The 27,106-nt window shown below is 48.3% G+C and overlaps 1 protein-coding gene across 1 annotated transcript in view; it reads right to left on the bottom strand.

Annotated features, from left to right (window-relative positions):
* The window catches only part of LOC138452738 (vomeronasal type-2 receptor 26-like), a 433,093-nt gene that overhangs the window by 213,736 nt on the left and 192,251 nt on the right, over positions 1-27,106 (bottom strand). Inside the window, exon 6 of the mRNA XM_069605086.1 lies at positions 4,988-5,001. Coding sequence (XP_069461187.1) covers positions 4,988-5,001 — 14 coding nt within the window. The remainder of the gene's footprint in view (positions 1-4,987; positions 5,002-27,106) is intronic.

Here is a 27,106-nt window from a genome sequence, read left to right as displayed (position 1 = left end):
ACATTCTTGTCCAGCCTTGCAGCCGTCAATAGACCACCTGCCGGCTGTCCAACAGGACCTTGCTCGGCTAACTCATAGTAACAATCAAATCCATCCAATGAATATGAGGTTGTCATCCAGGTCTCCTGGAAACATTACAGTGAGTATTTTGAAAACTGAGAACAAAGATCAACAGAATTTACCAGATGATCATGACCCCTCACATTCCAAGAAAGAATTGAAAATTCACATTTACTAAAATTCCGCCTTTAGATCCTTTAGCTGGTGGATAGAGTCTCGTAAGTGTGAGGGCTAGCCAGCGCCAGCTAGCGTCATCCTCCTCCTTCCCCTGAAAGTTATTTGAGACTATAGGCATAGTGCTCACTGGGCTTGTTTTCCTTCTCCCTTGTGCAATGTTACCGTTTTGCTCTTCCAGAGAGCCTGGGGAGAATGACAGAATATCAAAGCCCAGTTTGTTAAATGCCTAGGATTGTTGTAGAAGCGCCTCATACACTGAAGTGGTATTAAGTACCAACCTTACATGATCATACCGTTCAGGGTGTATATAATCAACCAGCTTTATGTCAGCTGAGGACAGCAGTCTCAATGTGGAAATATAATTTGCATACCTAAAATTTGAGGCCTATTTAAAGACTCAGGCCCTCCATGATCAAACAGGAAATACAACATCACACTAGAAAGTTCTAGAAAAGCAGGCTGTCTCCAGTGTACATTTTTCAAATCACTAGTCTGTGCTTTTTTATGTAATATGTGTCTCCTCTCTTGTTCATCCTGGTTGTTATTTGAGTGGAAGTAATTTAGATGTCTCGTACTAACTGGCTGATTCCAGATATGTTGACTATTACTATTGGCACAAATGTCTTCATTTGGTTCATTCCAGGACAAACTTGATGGAATTTATTTTGTACTCCCTTCTCCATTGTTTGCCACATTTACTAAATATGAAACATCTTGATTGCTGACCTTAGAGCTCTCAGTTCCAGAATTACCTGGAGCAAAAGGGATTGTTCGGTCGACAAGCCTAATTTGCTTCTCCACTAATGTGTGTTTACTATCATTAGTGTTTATTCCAGCCATTAAGGTGTCTGTGATGATAGTTTGTGCTATTGCGGGTTTTGTTATTTCACTTTGTTCCACCATCAATTGCCTCACCACTTTCTTTTTCAAGCCCTCTATATCGGGATAATCTCTCAGTCTTTTCTCAGGTATTTATATACAACTAGTTAATCCATGTGTGTTCAAATTAGAAGGTCCCTTCTCCGTTACCACTGTGGTAGCTGTAACACCCCGAACCATGGTAGTCATGGAGTGCTTGGGAGAACTTCCTGTGATCCCATAAACTTCAAACTGAGAGCCAGACTGCCGTTCATCCCCATGTATTGTTCTATCAGACAAATTCACAAACTTCATGGGAGTGACTATTGTAATAACATCAGTCTTATTTGGACCATTTCCTTTAGATACAATGTTGACTGTTTCCTTGCCTGAACCATTAGCCTGTACCCCTAAGCCTTTTTTTTCCAAAAGAGGCACTGTCGAAGCGGAGATATCCACCAATTTCTCTGATGTCTCATTTAATATTTTTTTCAAAAAGAAGTTGTATAGATCCCCCTTAATACCACTCTTGAGCCTTTCAAAAGTCTGCCCTTTGTTAGAACCCTTCTGTTTTTGTTTTTTATTTAAATGTTTCATAGATTCCGACATAGTGTCTGTAGCCAAGGTACTCCCTTCACGACTACAAAGAGACGCCTCCTCTCCTGATGTGTCGAGGAACGAGTCACTTTCGAAATTTACCATGTCCTCTTTAATAAAATTACGCCATGTATTCCTAGTAGCTTATATTGTCCTTTGCCTGTTAGGTGTTTGTTGTTTTTATTTTTCTTTATATTTGATTCTTTAGTTTTAAGAAGCGGGGGACACACAGAACTCACTACTTTACCCCGAGAGCTTATGTCGGTGAGTGAGTCCTTAAACTCTTGTCTTCCTTCCCCTAAAGTCAGAGTTAAGACTCTTGCTGACTTTTTGTTGAATTCCGTTGGCACATTCCCCACCTCACCCAAAGTCCACTTATGGTTTGAGTCTGCCAATCTGTACCCCTCTTAATTTGTCTAGTCAAAATCAATTTTTCTAGTAGAACTGTGTGCCTTTTGAGTTCAGCCAAGATTTATCCTTGTAGTGATTCAACTGCCCCCCACCCCATCTCCTGTCCGGGTCCTTTTACTTCACTCTGGGCTGAGGATATACCCCACACTCCCTACTGACACAAAGGATATTGTGATAGAGCCAGGAGGGAGCTGTCAGGTCTGTCCACGGACTGAGGACTGGAGCTAGGTGGAAATGCCGATCCCGGTACTTCGTCTCTTCCTTTTCCCACTGACACAAGTGAAGGAACCTTTTCTCGAGCTTTGGGACTATAGTCAGTGACACCAGACTCAATCAGCAGTATTGAGTTTTCACTCTCAATTGCTGCCAATATGACTGTGTCCGTTGGAGTCAGGGGGGAAAGGGGTAGTGGTAAATCCTGCGCCATTTTCATCACTCCTCTACCTGGAGTAAACACCAGTGGAAAGGGGATTTGTTCCTCAATCGGGCATGTGCCATTTTGAGATTCCTTCCTTGTTTTGGGTCCTGTACGATTATGCTTGTATTTAGTTGTCATCGTTCTATGCACACTCCCAACCACCTCTAGAGTAGATTTTTCAAACAAAACGATAAACAGAGGGAATTAATATTTTACTAAAAGTGTGAGAAAGGAACCCCCTGCCGGCCCGCCGGCAAATGCGGCGAACAGGCAAACAGGCTTCTTGTCAGGCACTTGGCAAGGCACTTATCAGGCGTGCGCACACAGAGGTGCGTGTCCGGATGTTTTATACTGCTGCTGCTGCTGCTGCCCCAGAAAGGGAGCGGAGCCAACAATGGCCCAGTCCAAAGTCTGCGATTTTCATGGGAAGAAAGAATCCACAAATGACGCGATTTGAACGTGGCAGCTCCCCAGTTGAAACAAAAACTCGCAGAGCTTCTTGCAGGCTTCTTGTCAGGCACTTGGCAAGGCACCTCTCAGAAACTCTCCATTCCACAGCCTCCCTCTGGTTTCTGCTAGAGTCTGTCAACTGATGCGTGGACCGGCTCCCTTCCCCAGCGTCCTTAGGCTTGTAACACAGTTCAACATTTGGTGGGGGAAATGTCTCCTTTTCCCCAACCATTCTTTATGCGGCTTCCTCAAAAGGTGAGCCTAGTTGGCAGACCTGGTTCCCTTCTACCAGGCACTGTGATGAAGAAAAGGAGTTTGGATGCTTTCCCAAACCGTGGAGGGTTCCTAACCCTGGTTGGCAGACCTGGTTCTCCTTTCTCTCAGGTCTCTTAGGCTCCCACACAGACGTGGTTTACACGCCTGCCAAGCACTGTGTTCATATGTATCACTCTGAAAGTTCTCTTCACAGTCTCTTGACCCCTCACAAACAGGCTTGGTTTACTCTCCTGCCAAGTACTGTCTACATATGTATGGTTCTCACAGTTCTCTTCACGTTCTCTTAATCTCACATACAGACTTGGTTTACTCTCCTGCCAAGTACTATTTTCATTTATCTTATTCTCACAGTTTGCTTTGCCGTCTCCCCTTTCAATTGACCGCCATGGGTCATATTTTCTCCATGCACTGCCAAAAGGACGATTGGGTATCCTGGTTAGGCGATATGTCCTATTCAGGTAAGGGTCCCAGACCCTACTCTTTATAATATTGCTTTGCTTGTGCTTCTCTTAATGTCCCATTGGGGTATCCTCTTTTCCCCACTTTTTTTGTGCTGTTGACCTTAGGGTTCCTCGTACCCTCTGGATACCTCCAACCATAGACTCAGCCACCCAAATACCTTTAGGGTTTTGGCTGCAGCCCTCCAGTTAATTGGGGGCATCCACCGTTTCTTTCTTTGCTCGCTGCCTCTCTGGGGCTCTTCTTAGCTTGCCACAGCGGCTCACCGACTCCTGTACCCCTTTGGCGTTGGACTGCATGGTCCTATCAGTAACACGCTGCGTGTGCTCTCTCCAACCGACCTTGTTCTCTGGCTGCATCCTGGTCTTCCCCTGCTGTTCTTCACAGTGAGTGTTCACCATGCTCTCAGTTCTTCCAGGGAGGATCTACCCATTGTAAGTTTTTACGTCGGCTTTCAGTACTATAATGCCCTGTTGCCGCAAGGCCACAATCCTCTTGTGTATTCCCTCATCTGCCTCTCTTGACAGTGGATACTGATACACTCTAGGTAACACTGCACCTCGCTTCAACTTGATATGTACTGCTTCTATGCTCTTCTAGAGCCGTACATCGTGGGGGTTGTGGGGGTTGTCTGTCCATAAGTGCTTGGGCCCTGTAACAAGTTCTCCTGTAAATGTGCAGGCATGCATTTAGCAGTAGGCATTCAACCAGGAACATTCCTATGCTCAATCATTATCTGACATGGGATACATACCTCCAGTATCATTTCACCATCATTGTCTGCATCCTCAAACAACTGCCTATCTGACACCGCACTCAGTGGTTGAGCTGGGTCAATGCATAACATGATGTGCTGCTCATCTCCCTCTTCATTGGTCCCTATAAGCACAATCTTATAATCAGCAATCAACACCCCCTGTAAATCTAGTGCAGTGATGGGCACCCCGGAGCGTGATATTGGGGCACTGCTGGCCTAAACAGAAACTCTGACGGTACCCTCCATGGCTTGTTTCTGATACATGGCACCCAACTTAACACCATGGTCGCTCCATACATTAACCAATCTGGGTGCAACGGTATTCCCCTGTTGGCACCATCACTGTACAGAGCTTGTGTTATCGCCACGACCCTAGCATAACAAATTAATGGCGTGGAGTACCCTACACCTTCCTCTGAGAATGAGATTCTCATGTTCAACTTGCTTAACAGATCACTGCCTAGCAAGTTCACTGGTTTGGCGGTCAAAAACGATAACAGAGCCAACACCTCCTTGTTACCTACCTTGATGGGTAAGTCTTCTGTGAATGGAAACACGCCACAGAAAAGGATGTTTCTATTACTGATTGTAAAGCAGTGTGAGTACAAGCATTTGAGGATCATTTTCATTCAATTGTTAGTACAGGACTCTATAATTAAATCCAGCACAAATTTTTTGATAGCTACTAGGTTCCTCATGGGATAAGGATGGATAGACTAGAACCCGAATAAATCTAAAAATACTATCCACTACTTGACCTTGCTGGGGTGAGTGGACCTTTTATCCATGCAATATATTTTTTTGACAGATGGGATGAATGTGCAAGACCACAGCGATATTTATATGGCTTCTATTCACAGATTTTAAAGAATAGAAGGGGAACCTGTTTTGACTGGTTGGCTTCTAACATATCACTTGCTGCCATTTGGGCGCAGTATCAGCCTCAAGAGAGGTGAGTTAATACTGTGTTACTTCTCACATACAGAGTTATATACTTTCTAGAGCGCAGCCTCTTACTTGGTTATCTGTCTCCACAGGCCAAGTAACTGGCACACACGTGATATGCTCACAGGGTTATCCAGCCACAAGAGATTGAGGTGAGACACCTCTACATGACTCTTATTTCTGTAAATACTATGGGCCTCATTACACGGTAGGCGGTAAACCATGGTTGCCGCCGGTACCATACCGGTACCACCATGGAGGAAAGGGGAATTACCACCCCATTCCAAGGTTGGCGGGGCGGTAATTCCCCCTTTCTCCATGGCCCTTCCCCATTCCCATTTTTGCCCCATAGGGCATAATGGGAATGGGGAAGGAGCTAATTACGGTACCGCAAATTGCGGTACCGTAATTAGCACCAAGGTCCCTTTGCGGGTCCCAACTTTAATGGCTGATCTACACCAGCCGTTAAGGTCGGGTCCCGAAAAGGGACCTCGTAGTAAGGCGGTAAGGGTTAACGGTCACCGGTACCCTTACCGGTGACCGTTAACCCTTAACACCTTCCGTGTAATGAGGCCCTATATTTGGTTGCAACATGCCAGTATTTCTTATTATTCCTTAATTTTCATTAGGATCAGCATCCGCACTATATGTACATATAATGTTTCATTTGAACACTCTGGAATTGACAAGGTACACTTTTCAGATTTATGACTATTGAATATTGAATAGATCATATTGGGCCTCATTACGACCCTGGCGGAAATCGCGGTGCAAAATGCACCATGGAGCACGGCGGAAAGCTGCCGATAGCGCCATGGGGGTTGGCGGATTTTCCGCCCCATTCCGACCTTGGCGGGGCAGTAAATCCCCATCCCCCATTTTACCCTTCCCCATTCCCATTTTTGCCCCAAAGGGTATAATGGGAGTGGGGAAGGCGTTAATTACGCCACCGTAAAATACGGTGGCGTAATTAACAACAAGGTCCCGTAGCGCCATGGATTTCTCCGCCCGGAAAAACCAGGCGGAAAACGCTCCATGGCGCTACGGGAACTCGTAGTAGGGCGGACGGGTCCGCCGCGAATAACGCTGGCGTAAACCCACTCCGCCAGGGTCGTAATGAGGCCCATTGTGTTTGAAGCTTGACAATGAGACATGAACATTTTCTGATGAATCTTTTTGAATTATTTCTAGATAACTTTATTAAAATTCACCCCTGATGAAGAGACACGTGTTGCGTCTTTGGTTATATTAAATGTATCTTCTGTACAACACATATTTGTGAATTATTGTATAATTTTCCTTTGAACATTTTCGTATTAAGAATACATGTTACGGGGGGCGTGGCCAGCATGCAAGCGCAGAGGACGTGAGCTCCGTGAGCTCCTCTTGCCGCCGACAACATCCTGAGGAAATTATCCTGTTTGGTGGGACGATACGACTTGCAACTTCAAGATTAGCCGCATGAATGCTGGAAGAAGCTCCGTGTGCATTTTCACCCCGAGAATCCTGCTCTGGGTGAAGGAAAAAAGCAAAGAAGTTGCGGCGCGCTGGGCGCGAGTTGCCGAATCCAAAATGGCCGCTGCGGTCCGATCCCTGTGTTAGACCGAACCTCCTGGAGGGGGTGGACCCCTCGGCTGCCTCGGCCGGAGCAGTGCGCCGCGTTGCGACCCGACGCCCGATCGCAAGGAAAAGGAGTGTTGTGAGCCCGCTCGAGCTGTCCCCGAGAGCGAAGGGACCCTGTAGCGCCCCAGTGAGCAGAAAAGGTGCTCGCCTGACGGAGGTCGGGTTGGGACTCTCGGCCTTATACCCGCAGACCACGGTGCGGCCCCCAGTGGTGCGGGCGGAGGTGGATGAAAGGAGCGGCGCTGTCCGCGCGCGCCGGCGAGGAAGACCCACGGGGCCAGGGCGCACGAGGACGGAGTGGGCCGGTCCCCGTGCAGATTGACCGGGTTTCCCCCCCCCCCCTCCGTAGCAGAGGTGAGCAGGCACTTCCTGGCTGAACTCCTACACACAGGCACCCCAGCATATCGGGCGCCTCTGACTGGGTAGGCAGCCGGTGTTTGTGTGGCTGCGGACCCGCGAACTTTGGGGGAGTGGTCATTGCGGACGATTGGCGGCCCTGGTCCAGGACGGCCTACGGTGCCCGGTGACGGGCCGGGCGGACGAACTGTCTTTCCCCGCCCAGAGGCTTCTTGCCGTGGACCCGTGCGGAGAGGACCCTGGGCAAGAAGAGTGTGCCTGCATCAGAAGCGCCCCCTAGAGCAGCAAGCAAGTAAGTGGGAGCATCCCACCCCAGCCACCCCAACGATCCCGGGGAACGCATGACGCGGGGAACGCAAGAGGGTCTCACAAGCCAACAAAGGAGAGGGGTCCCAGTGGACTCCGGGGACTACTCCGAGTCACGGCGCAGGGCATAGCTGGGGTGGAACCACCAGGGAGAAACGCCGGCGCCCCGCCCCGCCGGAATTTTGCTGCTGCCGTTGGGCCTAGTGGAAGACGCGGATTTCCACCACCGTGACCTTCGACGCACGGCACGATGGGGAAGGACAGGCAGAGAAAAACATCCACTCAAAGCAGTATGGATCAGTTTGCGGTAGCCACGGCCCCGGCTCCCGCAGCGTCAACAACACGAGCGACCCCTCAACCAGAGGATGAACCTCTCTCCTTGCGGGACATCATGGCGGCTATCGCTAGCTCACGCTCCTCCATGGAGATCAAGATGGATAGCATCGCTGCAGATGTCTCCTTCCTGCGGCACGACCTACAAAAGTTAACCTCCAGAACGAGCGAGGCCGAACACCGTATCTCCGCAGTAGAGGATAACGTCACTGGGATTAACAGGCAGATGACCCAGGCACTGGCCCGCCTGAAGACCCTAGAGGCCAAAGTCGATGAGGGAGAGGGAAGGTCTCGCCGCAATAATGTTCGCATCCTGGGCCTCCCGGAGGGGGAGGAAGGGCAGTGCATGGAACTGTTTCTAGAACAATGGCTCGCTGACATCTTCGAACCCTACCCTTTCTCGAAGTTTTTCTCCGTAGAGAGGGCACACAGAATGCCCTCGGGCAGACCGGTACCGGGCGCTCCGCCCCGAACAATAATCGCCAGACTGCTGAACTATCGTGACAGAGATGCGCTCCTGCAAATGTCTCGCTCCCAAGGGTCGATCACACACAATGGGTCGCGAATAGCCTTTTTCCCAGACTACACCCGTGAGGTGCAACGTGCAAGGCAATCCTTCGAGCCTCTCAAAAGACAGCTGGCGCAGTTAAAGGTGAAATACGGCCTTCTCTTTCCGGCCCAACTAAAGATTCACCACAAGGGGACGACGGTGCACTTTACAGACCCACAGGAAGCCTGGAGATGGGCCGAGGCTCATATTGAAGGGGATTGGTCCACGAGGGCACAAAGGCATAGAGGCAGGGTTCGACCCGGGTCACAACAAGTCTCCCCAAGGAGAGCCCCGGAACGTGGGGAACAGGAGGCTCCGGAGCGACTAGCGGAGCAGGACGCACACTGAAAATGCTCAACCCAGTAGCGGTGTGAAAGAGTGCCCTAGCGCTGCATACAGGCGTAATCAAACCATACTCCCGACCTTAGCCACGGGAGACGTCCCACCAGGTGAACACCAACATACGGCACAAGAAGGAGAGCCCCCTGGGTGGGTCCTCTCTTGGAGTTTCGCTTAGAGCTTAAAGTTAAGCCGCACTTGCGTTACAGGTAGACACCTGTACCTCTAAGTCAGTTTGTTTCATGTGAGTTGTCCGGTTGACAACTTGGTTTCTCATGTTCGGGCTACAGATGCTTCTAGTTGGGAGGAGTATAGGGTGGGTAGTTATGGGTTTGTTATGTTTAGTTATGAAAGGGGCCAGACAAGCAGGGTATACACTAAAATCCAAGATAGAGGCAGCATTAAAGAAACACACAGAAACCCGGCGCCAGGCGCCGCCGCCAGTAGCACATACTTTCTCGTCCACAAATAGTTATGGCCCCCAGTAGCATCAGGACTGGCAAGGCCAGGTCACTTAACTTCATGACCTGGAATGTCAACGGGCTCGGCAATGCAATCAAACGCCGATTGGTAGGGCAATACTTGAAAAGGCACGCCCCAGATATAGTTTTTCTGGTAGAAACACACCTTGCAGGCACAGAATGTTCCTTCTTTAAACGCACAAACTACAGGCTCGCACTCCATGCGGGCTTCACAATGGGTTCACGTGGTGTCCTGATTCTGATACATAAAAACCTCCCCTTCCATTTGAACACGGTGTCTCAGGACACCGGAGGCAGGTACATACACGCGACAGGCACACTCTGGGGAAACTCCATCACACTGCTTGTTGTCTACGCACCACCAACTTTGCTAACGCCATTACTCACCGACATTTCCCCCATAAGTACGGAAGATAACTCTGACATCACGATAATTGGAGGGGACTTTAATGAAGTCATGGACCCAACCCTAGACCGCTCACACCTGCGCAATAGAAACCCCGAGGCACGCACCAAACTTGCCACGTTCACGAACGCCCTAGGCTTGTGTGACGTGTGGAGAGAGCTCCACCCCGACTCCAGGGAATATTCCTTCCATTCTGGGGCGCACGCCTCGCTCTCCAGACTGGATTACTTCCTCATCCCTTCAACTGACCTATATAGAGCACAAGAAGCATACCTATTACCTAGGGGTATCTCTGACCACTCCCCAGTGGTGCTGAAAATCACGATCTCTAGACCGACCCCCCCGCCAAGTTGGCGCCTGAATAATTATTACTTGGGTAACCCAGACCTGATAGAAAAACTCCAAGAGGCGACCGAAACGTATTTTGAGCTAAACACGGAGTCTGCAGCGGACCCTGGGTCACTGTGGGAGGCATATAAGGCAGTTCTAAGGGGGGAACTCATCTCATGGACATCCGCACATAAGAAGCAACACCTCCTTAAAATACATGAGGCAGAACAACAAGTTAAACTGGCAGAGGAAGCCCATATTGCCCAGGACACGCCTGAGACGAACCGGGCCTTAATCCGAGCACAGAAGCTGCTCCAGAACACAGCACTTGATAACGCCAAACAAGCACACATGGCAATGAGGGCGCGTGTTTATGAAACAGGCGATAAAGCTGGCAAATTGCTAGCGTGGCTGGAGCGTAAGGAGCAGGGAAGCAGACATGTGCATCAGCTACAGGGGGGGAGCGCAGGGCCACTAGTAGCGGATCAGGACATTTCACAAGGTTTCGCAGACTACTACGCTGATCTCTATAAAGAGCCCGCAACCCGCATGAACACGTCAATAATAGATGAAATCAACCTCCCCACTCTGGACGAGACCCAACAAGAACTATTGGACAGGGATATAACGGAAGAGGAAGTGGCAGGGGCGATGTCTGCCCTCCAATCTGGCAAATCCCCAGGCCCAAATGGCTTCCCGATCGAACTGTGGCGGAAGGTGGGGACCAATGTAATTGCCCCACAACTACTGAGAATGTACCAGCATGCAAAAGAACGGGGCATTCTATCCCCAGACCTGAGAGAAGCCACGATAATCGTATTGCCCAAACCGGACAAGCCCCCTGACAATTGCAATTCGTACCGGCCCATCTCGCTCATAAACAGCGAAACGAAAATTCTAGCTAAGCTGCTGGCAGACCGTTTGCAGCAGGTGATACCCGCGCTGATCCATCCAGACCAATGCGGGTTCATGCCCCAGAGATCGACGCGTATGAACCTTCACAGACTACATGCGGCACTGGAAAAATCCGACAGCATTCAAGGGCCGCTGGCCTTGCTGGCAATCGACTTTGAGAAGGCCTTCGATTCAGTGAGATGGGAGGCCATCTGGGACATAATGAGACGCATGGGGTTTGGAGAAAACTTTATGAGCTGGGTGCTTTTGCTGTACAGCGGGCCGATGGCCAGGACTAAGGTTAACGGTTGGCAATCAGAGCCGTTTGGCCTGGGCAGAGGCACCAGACAGGGTTGCCCCCTGTCCGCAATGATCTTCGCAATAGCCATAGAACCCCTGGCTATCCTCCTACGTGATACACGGCTCTGGGAAGGGTTCCGCTGGTCGGAGACATGGGAGGACAGAGTGTCTCTCTACGCGGATGATCTGCTTATATATCTGAAAGACCCGTGCAACTCCTGCCACCGCGTCACACAGATGTTGAAGGAGTACGGAGACTTCAGTGGATTACGAGTAAACTGGTCAAAATCCACCCTATTTCCCATAGGCAACGTAGCAGCTGCTAGCCCCGCGGACTGCCCCTACCAAGTCGTGACAGAGCAGTTTAAATACCTGGGGGTCATCATCACGAAGAACCTGATGGACTATACATTGCTGAACCTACACCCGGTTGTCACAAGGTTTGCGGAGGACACTCGCCACTGGTCTGCCCTGCCACTAACACTGATGGGCAGAGCAGCCCTATTCAAGATGATTGCACTCCCAAAGTTTCTGTACATTCTGCAAAACGCTCCACTACACATCCCACATCAGGAATTCCTGAAGATAGACCGTATCCTTAGAAAGCTGTTGTGGAGCGGGGGTCACCCGCGGATTGCCCTCTCTACCCTGCAAAGATCCATCTGGGAAGGTGGGATTGGACTGCCCAGAGTGCAAACTTATTACTGGGCCAGCCAGATGGCGGTGGTGAACGACATGCTCCATGGGGACAGGAATTTGCCACACATCAAAAGGATCAACTCGCAAAGTGGAGCTGCCCCCTTGGAACTCCTGTATCGCAGCCGGTGCCGCAGACCAGCTCTAGATATGGATACTAGCATCACATGCATCTGGACCGAAGCGCATCGCCACATAGGCTGGGACGCGAAGCTGACTCTAGCCCAACCTCTGTGGCACAACAGACTCCTCCCCGAAATGTTGAAGCTCCCCAAATGGCCCGTATGGGCCAGTAGAGGTATTGCCAGAATTGGAGACGTTATGAGGGAGGAGAGACTGGTCACCTTTGAAACATTATGCTCTGAATTCGCCCTCCCACCCTCTGAGGAATACCACTACACCCAACTGAAACACGCACTGCATGTCCACCGTCAAACAATCAGCGATATTCCGGAGTGCACCCCGATAGAACGCAATATTGTCCAGGACCGAATACAGCGCAAAGTCACCTCAACCATGTACAATGTAATCACATCCTTTGCTACACCTGAACTGCTCAGTCTGAAAGCCAGATGGGAGCGCGACGTGGGCTCGTTCCAGCCTGAGGACTGGGCAGAAGCATTGATGTATCCCCGGGAAGTGGCCATCTCATCGAGACTTCGGCTAGTGCAACTTAAAATCCTACACCGCATCTACTATGCCAGAGTGGCACTTTTCCGTTGGGGCAGAACCTCGGACGCGCGTTGCTTGCGTTGTAAACGGGAAGAGGGTACTTTCTTCCACATTATATGGGAATGTGACAAAATACAGCAATTTTGGAGGAAATGCTGCGACAAGCTTTCCAGAGTCATGGGCAAACCAGTGCAAAGGGGTCCAAAACAGCTCCTATTAGGAATCTCCGACGAAAGCGATCTGACACGCTACGAGAAATTGCTATGGTCGACCGCAACAGCAGTCCTCAGAAGGAACATTGCGCAGTTATGGGGATCCGAGAGAACACCCTGCTATGACCAGTGGGTTACAGATGTAGACATTTGCGTGATAACGGAACGCAGGGTGTACGCTGCAAGGGGGTGCCCGCAGAAAGCAGAGAAGATATGGCAGAGATGGGAAGAGGATAGCTGAGTCCCAGACGAGATGTATCGAGTGAAACGTGCCATACGGGTGGGCGACGCCGGGTTGGTGGCCTGGAACGCACGAACTGCCTCACGAGCTTCCTCACTGCAGACCTCATGACAGCGAGAGCTAAAGCCCCTTTCTTTGCTTTCTTTGTTTTCCCTTCCCTTTCCCCTCTTCCCTGGAGCTGTTTACCCCCTCCCCCCGCCCCCCTCCTCCCATCCCCTTCTTTGTAATGTTGGGATACTTGTAATGTTACATGCATGTTTTCAAAACCAATAAAGTTTTTGATAAAAAAAAAAAGAATACATGTTACTTGATACCATAATTTATATTTACACACATACAATTATCTTGCTTCAGGCCTAAAATAGTGTGCAGGGGACGGGAGTTCCTCCATCCTGGGAAGTTACTTAGCTTGATTGGTGTATACAGCCTATGTGCCAGGGCTGTCCTTTCTCCCCTGCGTCTGTATCTCAGACAAATTTGAATCTCTAAGAGGTATAAGATATATTTGCTTGAATATTCCTAGACTAAAGGTGTGCATTGTGCAGGATGTCTAGACTGTGTCTTCCCCCGCCCCTTTCCCTTCACCACTGTCATATGACCTGGCCGGGCTCTCAATCTTGGACCCCACAAACTCTCTACTCTCTGTGTCACTCTAGGCAGTATCTCATCTCCTTGCTTGTTGTCCATGCCTTATTACTCCTCCTCCTCCTCTGCTGTTCCTACATCAACGTCTGATCTGATTCATAATCCAAGTTACCCGCCTGTGGGAATCTCTCTCCATACCTATCATTATTATATCCCTCATCCTCCTTTTCAACACGTACATCACTAATCGCAGTGCTATCAATCCTGAATAAAATATCACCCACTCTCCATTCGTCAGTGCCTATTGATGCTCTTGGTCCTTCGTCCCTTTCTCGCTTTACTCGCACAAGCCCCGCATCTGTCTGTCATAGCGCTGTTTCCTAATCCATTCAAGCATGGTTCTCCGTTTTCATAGCCAACAGAGTTTGTGTTGTTATCTACTGCTGGGAGTAGCAGGACATTTCGATAAGCTGGGGGCACTCTCTGTCACGGTACTGCATTGGGCACATACTCTGGGTTAGTATACGCTTCTGCGATTTGCATGGGGTAACAGCCGTGTGGGGGTGTCGTGCAATGGTGGTTGTAGGTGCATCATAGGACACAGGGGCTACACCGAGAGCGGCGCTGACACAGGGCGCTTGTATTGCCACTTCTCCCCACCTATGGTGCTTGGGTACATCCTCTAAATCGTCAACCATCCGCCACAACTCCAAAATACTTTTTCTAATTTTCCCCTTATATCTCGCAGCTAAATATGTGTACATGTGGCCCAGGACGACTTTATTATTTGTTCTCTTTTTGGGCTGTGGCTTATACATCCCTCCTCTCGTATCAATAACCCACTCCTTGTGGTATTTCATGATCTTCTCTGTGTACAGCGGGAGCAATGTACAAAGTGTGGTGTGGGAACTCATAATTCCATCAACTCCTGCACTATAAATAATCTTTTTAATTACAAATGGTTTAGACCCTTTCTCTATCTCTTTAGTGGGATGAGGGCATTTACCGTCTCACACTCCCTTTTGCTGAGTGGAGGGATCCCAGGTCCTTCATATACTGGACCTCAGCTCTTATTGTTATTCTGCAGCGCTGCCTTCTCCACAATCAGAGAAGTTCCCCTTTTCTGTATCGTCACCTTTTTATCTCACAATATATGCCATGACATTACTCTGGCCACTACCATATATATAAAAAAAATCACTATATGTTGCTACGTTGTCTTTTACAACCCACAAACTCACTCCAGACATTACCACTTCCCTTTGTTGTTTTCTCCTGCAAAGGTGCACTTACAATTATGCGTTCTCCAGAGCACCTCCAGTACGGGGTCCCATCAACGGCCTACACAATCTGGGAGCAGTGCCCCACTACCAAAGAGCAGGCAGACCTTCTGTATTACTGCACCTGCAAACCGCTTCAAATAGTGCATGGGGCACTGGTCGCTGGAGATGTCTGCTGCCCCACAGGATGCACTTTTTTTCACCCCCCCGCCCCCGACTTCACAGAGAGTCTGGGGTCACATCAGGGTCCCCAATTTGTGAAGAAGAATGGTAACCAAAATTGAGGCGTAAAAATAACGAAAAGCCAAATAAGCACGACACCTCTTTGCAAGGTAAACCCAGTTTTATTACATGCAAAAAGGTCTCTGAAGGACCCGTAGAACCAAACAGATACATATTGCGAAGATTCTTCAAAGGGTTACATCTTTCATAGGCTGATAAGCCGTAATTAACAATACTAACAAATTCATGAGTTACAACATAATTTCAGCACACTCACTGGCTACCACATGTATATATGCTAATGTCCCCCATAGTCCCTGGACCGATTGTTCACATCTTGTCTGCCCACTACCCCTATGCATGTGGTCTGCTACTCTGTCACTGTCAAACCCAGGTACGGGTTTGGTGCCCCCCCCATGAATAGATTAATAGTTAGTCTGAGAAACCTGAGGTTGTTCTCACCTGTACTCCCGGGGGATCCTATGCTCAGGTTGCCAGGGAAGGATCATCACTTTTGGATCTCAACCCTGTGGATGGAGAAGCGAGGGAGGATCACCTAAATGAACATTCTTTGGGGATTGGGTGGGAGAGCGCCGCTGGGGAAGACACAGTATCCACTTTTGAAAGAGAACGACCTACCCCAAAATCCCTCTAAGTTCATGGGTTGTTGTCAACCTTGTTCCATCCTCCCTCCTTCAAGCTTGCACAGCGCTAGGGCCAGAACAAAAGAGTGGTGAGCATTAACTGCTCCCTATCCCAGAAACTAACCTAGAAAGGAAAACAACCATGAGAGATGGGTGCTTCGTATGATAGTTTCCAATACATCAGTTTTCCCCAATCTATACCAACTTCTAAAAAGAGGAGGAAAACATTGAAAGGCGAGCCATGGTATCCCCCTTTCCTAACACCAACCTACCCTACCCTCCTTCAGTCTTCATGGGATATTGCCAATCCTATCCCATTTCCCCTGTAAGTAACCCCCAAGTTCTGAGAAGAGGAAGAAGCAACTAAGGCTTGTTCTCACTTCCTATTGCAAACACCACTCCAGTACTGGGACGAAGAAGAGGGGTATGGAGCCATCCAGTACTAAAAGTCAGGCAAGTCCCATTAACAGGCTTATACAAGGCCAGACAATTGAGTCTGACCCATTTCACCTTCAGCCCGTTAACAATAGTTAAGAATATAAAAGGAGGAGCCCAAAACCATGCAAAGGGGAGAGAAGAGAGAGGAGAGAATCTGCCATGTTGGGACGAGACCAGGAAGTCAAGACGCCGGCAACTATCCCAGAGGGCCGCAAGAGGGGCTTTGCAGGACTGGGAGTCTTCAATCTGGAAGGCGGACAGCAGGTGCTACCGTAGAGCAGAGGAACATAGAAGCTGACCGTGCCCCAGCCTAGGTGCAGCTGGATCTGCAGAGCTCGCCAGGTCCAGAGGGGACGCAACAGCATGCAGAGCAGAGCAGGGAAGCCAGTGTGTGCGGAGACATGCCTGGCGAATTGGCAGTCTGCTTCCCGGCTCCAGAGAAGGCAAGAGCGAGTAGCGTCAGCCACCGTGAGTGTCAGAGGACACTGGGGAACCCCAGGCAGACCGCAGGCAAGTGATGGTCTTACTGTAATTGTGAAAAGTCAATGATCGGCTATGGCACAATATATATATATATATATTTTTTTTTTAAAGTAGCGATCCATGTGTTCAAGCAAGAACGAGAAGAACATGTACTTACCCCTGGTAACATTCTTTCAACTAGATATCCCTCCCACGTATTCCTCATCTTTGATATCTCCAATATCCAGCTTCAGAAGCTTTGCAAAAATAATTTCAGCAGAGAGCGATGTGTGTCGATGCAGTCGACTCGATGTCCCTCGAGGGCCTGCGTCTCGAGGATGATGTCATTGAAGGCATATATAGCACACATAGCACCCGTTGGCTTCAGTTCTGTTTTTTTGTCTCATTCTCAAGTAGAACTACCTGCATCAACACATGTTTTACCGTACTAGGCTCTGAAGGAGTGAAAGCTGTAATTGCATGGGAAATTCTACTGAGGGGTAGCTGGAAGGGCGATGAGGAATACGTGGGCGGAACATCCAGTCGAAAGAACGTTACCAGGGGTAAGTAACTTGTTCTTTGAATGGATTGTGTCCTCACACATATTCCTCATCTTTGATAGACTCACAAAGCAGTGTTTGTTTTGGTGGAGGGAGTAAGAATTGTGTCATCAATGGTTTCCATGAACAGAGTAGAGGACATCTTTTCCAAAACTTCCATCCTGACTTAGGGTAGAATCAAGCAATTAATGCTTAGTGAAAGTGTGTATTGTAGACCATGTAGCTGCCTCACAAATGTTTTTAATAGGAACACCTCTTTGCAGAGCAGAAGAAGTAGCCATGCCCCTAGTGGAATGGGCCCTCACGCATTCTGGAGGATCTTTGCCTGCTAGCCTGTAGCATTCCGAAATAGCTAGAATAAACCATCTGGATAAGGTCTGCTTTGTTAATGCCTGACACAGTTTATGACCCATATAACCTATGAATAGTTGGTCATCCAGACTCAGTTTTGACAACCTTGAAATGTAGAAGTTCAGAGCACTACGTGGATCGAGCGAGTGCAACCTCTCCTTGCCAGGATGAGGTGGGGGACAGAAAGTGGGTAACACAATCTTTTGTCCTAAAGGAAAGTCTGTAATGACCTTAAGGCTTGAGCCTCAGGACGACCTTGTCCTTGCGAAATACTTTTAATGGTGGTTTAGAGGATAGTGCCTGCAACTCACTCACTCGCTCTATGGGCTGTAGTTAGTGCTACCAAGAAGATGGTCTTGAAAGTTAGTAATCTTAAGGGACATGAATGGAGTGGTTCAAATGGTGCACACACAAGCAATGTTAACACCAGATTAAGGTCCCAAATGGGAACCTGAAAGGGGGATGGAGGGAACACATTAGTGAGTATCTTAAAATATGATGTTTCCTCAGACGAGCACTTGAAGATGGATAGCGCCGCCAAATAACCTTTAATAGTCCCAACCTGAAGCCCTAGATTGGCTAAGTACAGTAGGAAGGATAGCACCAGCTGCAGACTTTGTTCCAACGGCAGCGGAACAAAGACTTTGTTACTGGCCTTCTGTTCGAAAGCATAATCTCAATTTTGTCAACCGGGAGATCGCAATCCTTGTACCTCAGTCTCTCGGAAACCATGTGTGAAGGCTGAGTGTCTTGACCTCTGGATGGAGAACCCGACCTTCCTCTCGCGAGAGAAGGTCCTCTCTTTGTGGAAGATGTATTGGAGGGCAGATGGACATGTCTAAAAGGTCTGGATACCACATCCTCCTGGCCCAATTCGGGCAATCAGGATCATGTGTTTCCCGAACTTACTCAACCTCCTGAGCATGTGAGCAATGATTGGGACTGGAGGAAATGCGTTCAGGAGTGGAAACTCCCAGTCCACTACGAGCGCATCCTCTAAAACTCTTCTTAGGGGAAATTCCCTGGAGCAGTACAGTTCACACTTCCGGTTGGCACTGCCACAAACAGATCCTCTTGATGGGTTCCCCAAAGGGTGAAAATCTCTTGAAGGACTTCCTTCGCTAGTTCCCACTCGTGGGAAACTGTGCTCTGCCTGTTCAGAGTGTCCGCTGCCGTATTCTCCTCTCTCTCTAGGTGAACTGCCAACAGGGAGATCTTTTCTTGAAGTGCCCAGAACCAGAGCTACATTGCCCCTCTGCACAGTTGTAGTGACCCTACACCTCCTCTCTTGTTGGGGTAGTACATGGCCACTATGTTGTCCATCATTATCAGGACATTCTTTCCCGGTACAGAGGGCAGAAAAGCCTTCAGCGCAAGTCTGATTGCTCTCAGCTCCAAAAGACTGATGTGTAGTTTTGACTCCGATGTAGACCAACAACCACTAATTGTCAGATCGTTGGTGTGGTCTCCCCATCCAGTGAGTGGGGCATCCGTCACTACTGTTATCTCTGGCCATGGTTGCCAAAAAGGTTTTCCCTTCAGAATGTGGTCCTCGAAGACCCACCACAGGAGATCCTGTGCAACCCTGCCTGGAACTTGAAGTAGGCCTGACATGTTGCCTGAGAATTGAGACCATTATCTCATTCTCAGGCGGGCCTCTGGCAGCAGAAAAATGTAGGATGCCATGAGGCCGAGCAACCTCAAAAAGTCAAAGGTCGGGAGATGCTGGGCCCTCTGAAACTTGGAGACCATCTGCAGAATGTCTTGAGCCCTCACCTCGGGTGACAAGCACTTTCCCAAGGATATCCAGTACAGCCCCGATGAACTGGAGCTTTTGAGATGGTGTATGGGACTTCTTGTAATTGAGGGAGAGCCCAGTCTGTAAAGAGAGAGGCAGGTGACGTTGAGATGATCCAGGACTTGTTCGGGAGAACAAGCCTGATCAGCCAATTGTCCATGTAGGATTAGACGTGACTCCCCCCTCTCCTGAGACTCGCTGCCACCGCCGCCATCAGTTGGTGAAAATCCTAAGGGCGGAGGTCAGCCCGAATGGCAGAACTCGAAATTGATAATGAGAGCCGCCAACGGCGAACCTTAGGTACTTCCTGTGCTTGAGATCGATTGGCACATGAAAACTAGCATCCTGAAGGTCCAATGACACCATCCAATCTTGGAGTTGGAGAACCTGAACGATCTGAGAAAGCAGGACCATCTTGAACTTGTCCCTCCTGAGGAACATGTTCAAGTATCTGAAGTCCGAGATGGTTCTCAGTCCTCTGTCCTTCTTGGGGACTAGGAAATATGGAGAATAGCATCCTTTGTTCCTCTCCGCTACAGGTACCGCTTCTATAGCACCTTTCTCTAGCAGCATCAACATTTCATGCACAAGGAACGGATCTGGAACCTTCAAAGAATGGCTCCCCGGTGGATGGTTCTGAGGTCTCTGAATGAAGGGAAGGCAGTAACCTTGGGCTGTGATTTCTAATGCCCAAGCATCCGAAGTAATGTCTTGCCATTCTTTCAGATGCTGAGACAGTCTGCCTCACACCTCAGAGAGGTTTTGAGACGGCTGAAGCAGTGTCTGTTAGTAAAGAAGCCACTGCTTGAGCGGGCTTTGCACCTCTTTAGCATCCACCATGAGGGAATCTTCTTTGGCCTCTTTGACCAGCCAGACCTCTCGCTCTTCCAACAGATGAGTAGTAGCAAAAGGATCTACCCCTCCAAGACAAGCACTTGGGTGAAAAGGCTGAGGCTGCCTAGTAGCGGCACACAAATATTTGGCTGCCGCCATTGAGGTCTGCAGCTTCTCAAGGCTTTTGTCAGCCTTGCTGCCAAAAAGATGAGACCCGTCAAAAGGCATGTTAAATTGTCTAGATTGCACATCCAGTGCAAATCCAGATTTCATTAACCACACAAATCTGTGAATTACGGTACTTGCTGCCATGGCTCTGCTGATGTGGTCATGAGAATCCAGACCCGACTGAAGAGGTTCGCACATGGCTTCCTTGCCATCCTTAACAATGGCCAAGAAACTGTCTCTTGCCTCCTCTTCAGGAATATGCTCCGCCGCTATAGAAATGCACTCCCGTGGAGTGTGTAAAAAGTTTGACAAGGCACATGTGGAGTTGGCTGATTTAATAGCCATGCTCCGAGCAGGAAATACCTTTCGTGACCAGGCATCTACCCTTTTATCATCCCTATCCGGTGGGATGGTCGGATAAGCTGCCTGATAGCGGTTGCTGCCTGCACCACCATACTTTCTGGGGTAGGCGGTTTCGATAAGTAGCTGGGGTCACTACTTGATGGGTGGTATTCCCTTGTCAAGTTCTTATTTACTGCCAGACTTGACTCCGGTACTTCCCAATTGGCACTTACTCTCTTCTGAAGAGCAAGGTAAGATGGAATCCTTTGGAGGACCTTTATCTAGGATGTCTATAAGGTCATCTTGTTCAAAAGGGAGAGGAGATCTGCTCCATCCCAGGTAATCTACTACCCTGGTCATCAACTGTCTGTAAAGGCATCTGCATGCTCATCTGACTCAGGATGTCTAAATTCTAATTCCAGTGAAGTGTCCACTCCACTGGCTGTTTGCAATTATTCTTATAGATCTTGCAGTCTGGATTCCTCTGAAATTAAACTATCAGGGACATTTGGTGTGCCATACTGCAAACCAAAGGGTGCATCATTATCAGATGGCTCATTGTCCTCATAAATAGAGGTCAGAGATTTAAAGAAATCGTTGAAGGCTTCAGAAATTTCAAGCCCGATACCCAAGGAGTCGTTGATGTCTTCGATGAAGACGTTTTCGTCTTTGATGGCACCGGAGGCTTCGATGGCATTGATTGAGTGATGGCGCCAATGGGCCTGCTGGCGTCGATGGCGCAGTTGGTGTCAATGGTGCAGCTGGCATCAATGGCGCAGCTGGAGTCGACAACCTCAACCTCGACATGTCTTTCGACTTATGACTCGAAGGATCCCTCAAAGATTTATCATTGTGTCAAGGCCTCAACGGCTCTCGATGGGGATCTGGCCTTAGTCCTGGGTGTGAGGGCGCACAGGATTTGGCTCGAGGCCTTTCCTTACTGACTTTAGAAGGCACGGTAGGAGCATGGCCTGCTTGCTTTGAGGGTTTTTGGCTCTCGAATATCTTAAGCATTTCTTGCCTGAATGCTTGCCATTCGACAGGAGTGGAGGCCATAGTGGGACAGGATATAGCTATAGAGGAGTCAGACAAGGACGTCAAAATAGGGGATTTATGGTGCCTCTTCTTCTACTTCCTCGACAATGATGAGGAGTGGTGGGAGACACTCCTTGACCTGGACCTTTTTGCCTACTTTCTTGGAGGAGAGTTGCCTCTCGCTTTGTCATAAGGTTTCTTTGACGGGGTAGTTGATGGGGATTTCTTAGGGAATCTACCTATTGCCAATTTACCCTTACACTCTTTCAGAGCTTTTCCTGTCATCGATTGACACTTTGAACAGGCCAAGGTCTTGTGCTCCACACGAGACACCAAAAGCATACTCGATTCGGATCGGCAGTGACATCTTGGCATCACAGTTTTGACACTTTTTAAACCCGCTCTTCGGGGTAGTCTGTGTTGAATACAAAGACATTTTCTGATATTTCTCAAGGAAATACTGAAGCGCGCCATAGTTCTCGAAGCGTAAGCCTACGAGGAAAAACAGAACTGAAGCCAACGGGCACTGCGCATGCTCTATATACCTTTGATGACATCATCCTCGAGACGGAGGCCCTCGAGGGACATCGAGTCGATTGCATCAGCACACAGTGCCCTTTGCCGAAAATAAAATCTGAAGCAGCTGAAGCTGGATATTGGAGATATCAAAGATGAGCAATACGTGGGAGGACACAATCCATTTGAAATATTGAATACCAATCTGAAAGAAAATTTGTATTTGAAGAGAGCTACTTTATATTGAATGCCGAACTGAAAGAAAATTGCTATTTGAGTAAACCACAATATGTCGAATACTGAGCGAACCTTTTGAAGTCGAACAGATATATCAAATAGCACACTGCCAGCAAACCGCTGTGTGAGCAGAGCTAAAGGCGTGTGAAGGATTGAACATTTGTTTGAGCACTATAACTACAAACGTGAGAAAGGTTGTTGGAACATTATAACTACGAAAGTGAGACTCACAAACATATGGCAAGCCAAGAACTGGTACAAAAAAGTATTACAAGGAACACCAGTGTGTAAAACAAAAACCCAAGGCAGAAGATCTTCTGAGGGGCCCAACTGCTCTGGGGAGACTTAGGTTGCGCAACCTGTACTGGGTGGACCATGGGGTCTGACAACTGCGCCTAAACTAAAGAGTCTTCTACTCTAAGAATTACAGACATCAAGAATCAAACCAAGGAAAGCCATAGGGATACTGGTTGCGTGATCTGTGAGGGGTTGACCGTGTGGTCTGACAACAGCATCTAGACAAGGAAACCCTGAAGTGGTGACAAGCAAAGAATAGTGTGAATGAGTCATAAAGAATTGTGAAACAATTGGTAAAGCAGCCAGAAGGTGGGTCAAGTAGACCTGTTGTTTTCTTTTGAACAATTAGCATATGAAATCGCCTTGAGTGCCATGTTGAAGTCTTGCGGACTGGAACTCTTAGATTCAGAGAACTGCGTGACATATGAACTTGGGGAAGGGAATCCCAAGACCTCCTTTTTGTGTGAACTGTGCTATATTTTAACTTAGGGAAGAGAATTTCAGAACCTGATGTAACACTATTGAAGTAAACATATATTGGAACTGTATTGAACATGGAATAGGGAACCCAAGAAGATCTTAAGCTGAAAGCTGCTTAGACTTTAATTTTGTAACACTTATTTTGGTTAAGAAGATTCCCACACCATGTTTAGTTGTAGTTGTGCGGGATGTTGCCTCCCCACCTTTGTACTGATTTATTGGCCTCACCTCTGCTCCTCCTGTTCCAAATCACAATGGCTCCCCCTTAACTCCTTTCGAATCCCAGGTACCCAGTAATGTCGTGAATGGGGCACCGCTCTTGAGTCTGAATTTCAGGGATTGTTTTTTTCTCTGCTGGTATGTGTGCTTGTAATTCAAATAGGACACCCATTTTAGGGTGAGGCCTGTAGTATGCTAATTCCTCTTGTTGCTGTTTGGCATCACAAACCCTTATGCTCTAGTCTTGTGAATTTATCCTTCAAAGGGCGCATCCCGACCATTTCCCAACAGCTCACATTCCGTTCCTACCGCGCGCAGCTCTGCAGCTGGATATAAATACCATTTTTTTAACTGATTGTGTCCTCCCACGTATTCCTCATTTTATGATATCTTTGTTTCCAGCTTCAGATGCGTCATAAATTCTTTCTCTCGGCAGAGGGCGCTGTGCGTCGAGACGGTCGACTCAATGTTCCTCGAAGGCCTCCATTTCGGCTGCATAATCATAGAGTATAAATACCACGTGCAGTGCATGTTGGCTTCATTTCCGTTTTCCTGCAAATGCGATTGCTTCGAGAATTACCGCGTGCTTCATTTTTCAACGAAAACGTTTCGAGATGGCGTCATCTTCGACTCTTACTACTCCAAAGACGGGCTTCAAAAAGTGCCTAGATTGTGGTGCCAAAATGTCCATCACAGACCCGCATAAAATATGCATCTGGAGCCTGTGCGTCGAGCATAAGACCGCTGACTGTTGATCCTGTCAGTCGATGACAGGTAAGGCCGTAAAGGACCAAAAAGCTAAACTGTCAGTGGTTAGTATTGTCCGCAAATCCCTGTCAAATCCTTCGAAATTTGGGTCATCCCACGAGTTGAGAGATTCATCTCCTCATAAAAAAAGGTTGGAAAAACCATCCCACTCGAGGAGCACACACTCCTCTGCATCATCAAAAAAGAAAAAATAATAAAAGAAAAAAAGAAAAAAGAAAAAATCAAAGAGAAGGCATAGATCATCCTCTTCTTCTTCTTTGTCTTCCTCAGATGAAAGGAGCGCAGTCTGCACGACTAAATCCTCCTCCAATGATGAGATTTAGAAATAAAAGGTGTAAAATCGTTGAGGAACAGGACTGTCCTCCTCGAAACATAAGAAAAGTGGCCATGCTACGGTTGAGGACAAGCATGAAGCCAAGGCAAAACACTTTGTGCCCTTGAGCCCGGTTCATAAGGCTAAAACTACTAAATTGTCTTTAAGTATTCGATGAGGCGAGAAATCTTCGAAACCGTTGAGTCGAGAGTCGAGTGCCGCGAAAAACAAGTCCAAGGTCAAGTCATCAATACCATCAACGCCACTGACGTCGAGGCCATCAACGCTGATGCAAAAAACATTAAGGCAGACTGTGCATTCATCGATGCCTTTCCCACAAAAAAGTCAGGAAAAGGTTGGTAAACCTCTAACTAAAAAGGAGTTTTTCAGGTCCTTAACATCAATATATGAAACTTAAGATGATTCCCCTCCATGTTGTCTTCAATTGGATACCCCTGCTATTCATGCCACAACTGTCCCATAATGCTTAATTTCAGAAGAGACCAGGGTTAGAGAGCTACATGACACCTTACAGACAGCTAGTGGGGTAGACACCTCAACAGAGCTAGATTTTGGGAAACTGGACCCGGCTGATCATGCAGATGCATCATACAAAAGCCTAATGACCAGAGTGGTAGAATTCCTAGGATGGAGTAGACCAACTCCTTCATTTGATCAAGATGACTTTACGGATTATTATACAAAGGTCCTAAATATGACCCTATAATACCATTTCATGTGGCACTCCAAAAAAGGGTTGCAGCAAACTGGGAGGCTCCAGAGTCCTGCCCTGCAGTAAATACAAATCTGACAAAAAGATACAGGCCATCTAGTAGCAACCCTGGCTACCTGTCAATACATCCGACTCTGGAAAGTCTAGTAGTGCAAGCAGATATATCTTCCTCTAAGCAAGCTGGATACCCAACCATACACCCTGATAGGGATGATAAACACGTTGACTCATGGGCAAAGAAAGTCTTTTCTGCTAGCAGCATGGCTTTAAAGTCTGATCATTCTGTGCCCTTGCAAAATTCCTATTTACCCTGTGTGACTGCATAGTGTTGGCGGGTGATCACATCCCTGAAGGTGAGGAAAGAGATGGCTCCATGAACCTGATGGGGGATGGCAAAGAGGATATGTGTGAGTCTCTGCAATCAGGTTTGGTCTCTGCAGACAGCATCAGCAGGGCCATGGCGGCACGCACTGTCATACGCAGATTTGCATGGTTGAGGAAGTCAGGATTTGCACCTGGTGTACAATCTAGACTCCTTAAAGTGCCCTTTGATGGCTCCAATTTATTTGGTAATAAGGCTGACGAAAGCCTTGCAGACCTGAAAGGCAGCAGCCAAGACCCTATGCTCCGCCATCAGGCAGTCACAGCCTTTTCACCAGAGCGGATTTTCTCGGAGGGGTATGTCTTTTCACTACTACTCCTCCGTTGGGAGAGCAAGAGGACAGGCTGGTCAAAGAGGACAGAGAAAATTCCCTTGTGGTGGATGAGGGAGAGGTGCAAAGCCTGCCCAAGCAGCTGCGTCTTTGCCATCAGCTGCTGCTTCAGCCCTCTCAAAACCACTCTGAGGTCTTGACTCACGACACCCCATTGGGAAGCAGACTGTCACAGCATCTGAAAGAATCGCAAGGTATTACTTCGGATGCATGGACACTGGAAACAGTAGCAGGGTTACTGCCTCCCCTTTTATACAGAGACCTCGGGATCATCCACCGGGAAGCCATTCGTTAAATGTTCTAGATCCATTCCTGTTGCAGGAAATGTTGACTCTGCTAGAGAAAGGTGCTATAGAACCAGTACCTGTGATGGAGAGGCACAGATGATTGTATTCCCTCTGTTTCCTAATCCCCAGGAAGCACGGAGGACTGAGACCAATTTTGGACTTGAGATATTTGAACAAGTTCCTCAGGATGGACAAGTTCAAGATGGTCACACTTTCTCAGATCCTTTAGGTCCTCCAGATCCAGGATTGGATGGTATCATTGGACCGTCAGGTTGCTTACTTTCATGTGCCAATCTATGACAAGCACAGGAACTACCTGAGGTTTGCCATTGGCAGTATTCATTATCAGTTTTGAGTTCTGCCATCTGGGCTGACCTCCGCCCGAGGGTTTTCACCAAGTTAATGGTGGTGGTGGCAGCGAGTCTCAGGTGAGGGGGTTATCCACGGCTAGCCCTACCTGGACGATTGCACGTTCACCCGAACAAGCCCAGGAACATCTCAGTATCACCTGCCACTCCCTCCACAGACTGGCTTCTCCCTCAATTACAAGAAGTCCCACAGGATACTGTCTCAGAGACTCCAGTCATTGGAGCGCTCCTGGATGCATCCTTGGGAAAAGCCTCGCCACCCGATGTGAGGGCTCAACACATTTTGCAGATGGTCACCAAGTTTCAG

Source organism: Ambystoma mexicanum, chromosome 4p (assembly GCF_040938575.1).
Source record: "Ambystoma mexicanum isolate Mex_15411 chromosome 4p, UKY_AmexF1_1, whole genome shotgun sequence".
Classification (NCBI taxonomy): Eukaryota; Metazoa; Chordata; class Amphibia; order Caudata; family Ambystomatidae; genus Ambystoma; species Ambystoma mexicanum.
Note: the sequence above shows the minus strand (reverse complement) of the source record. Positions and strands in the feature narration are given on the sequence as shown.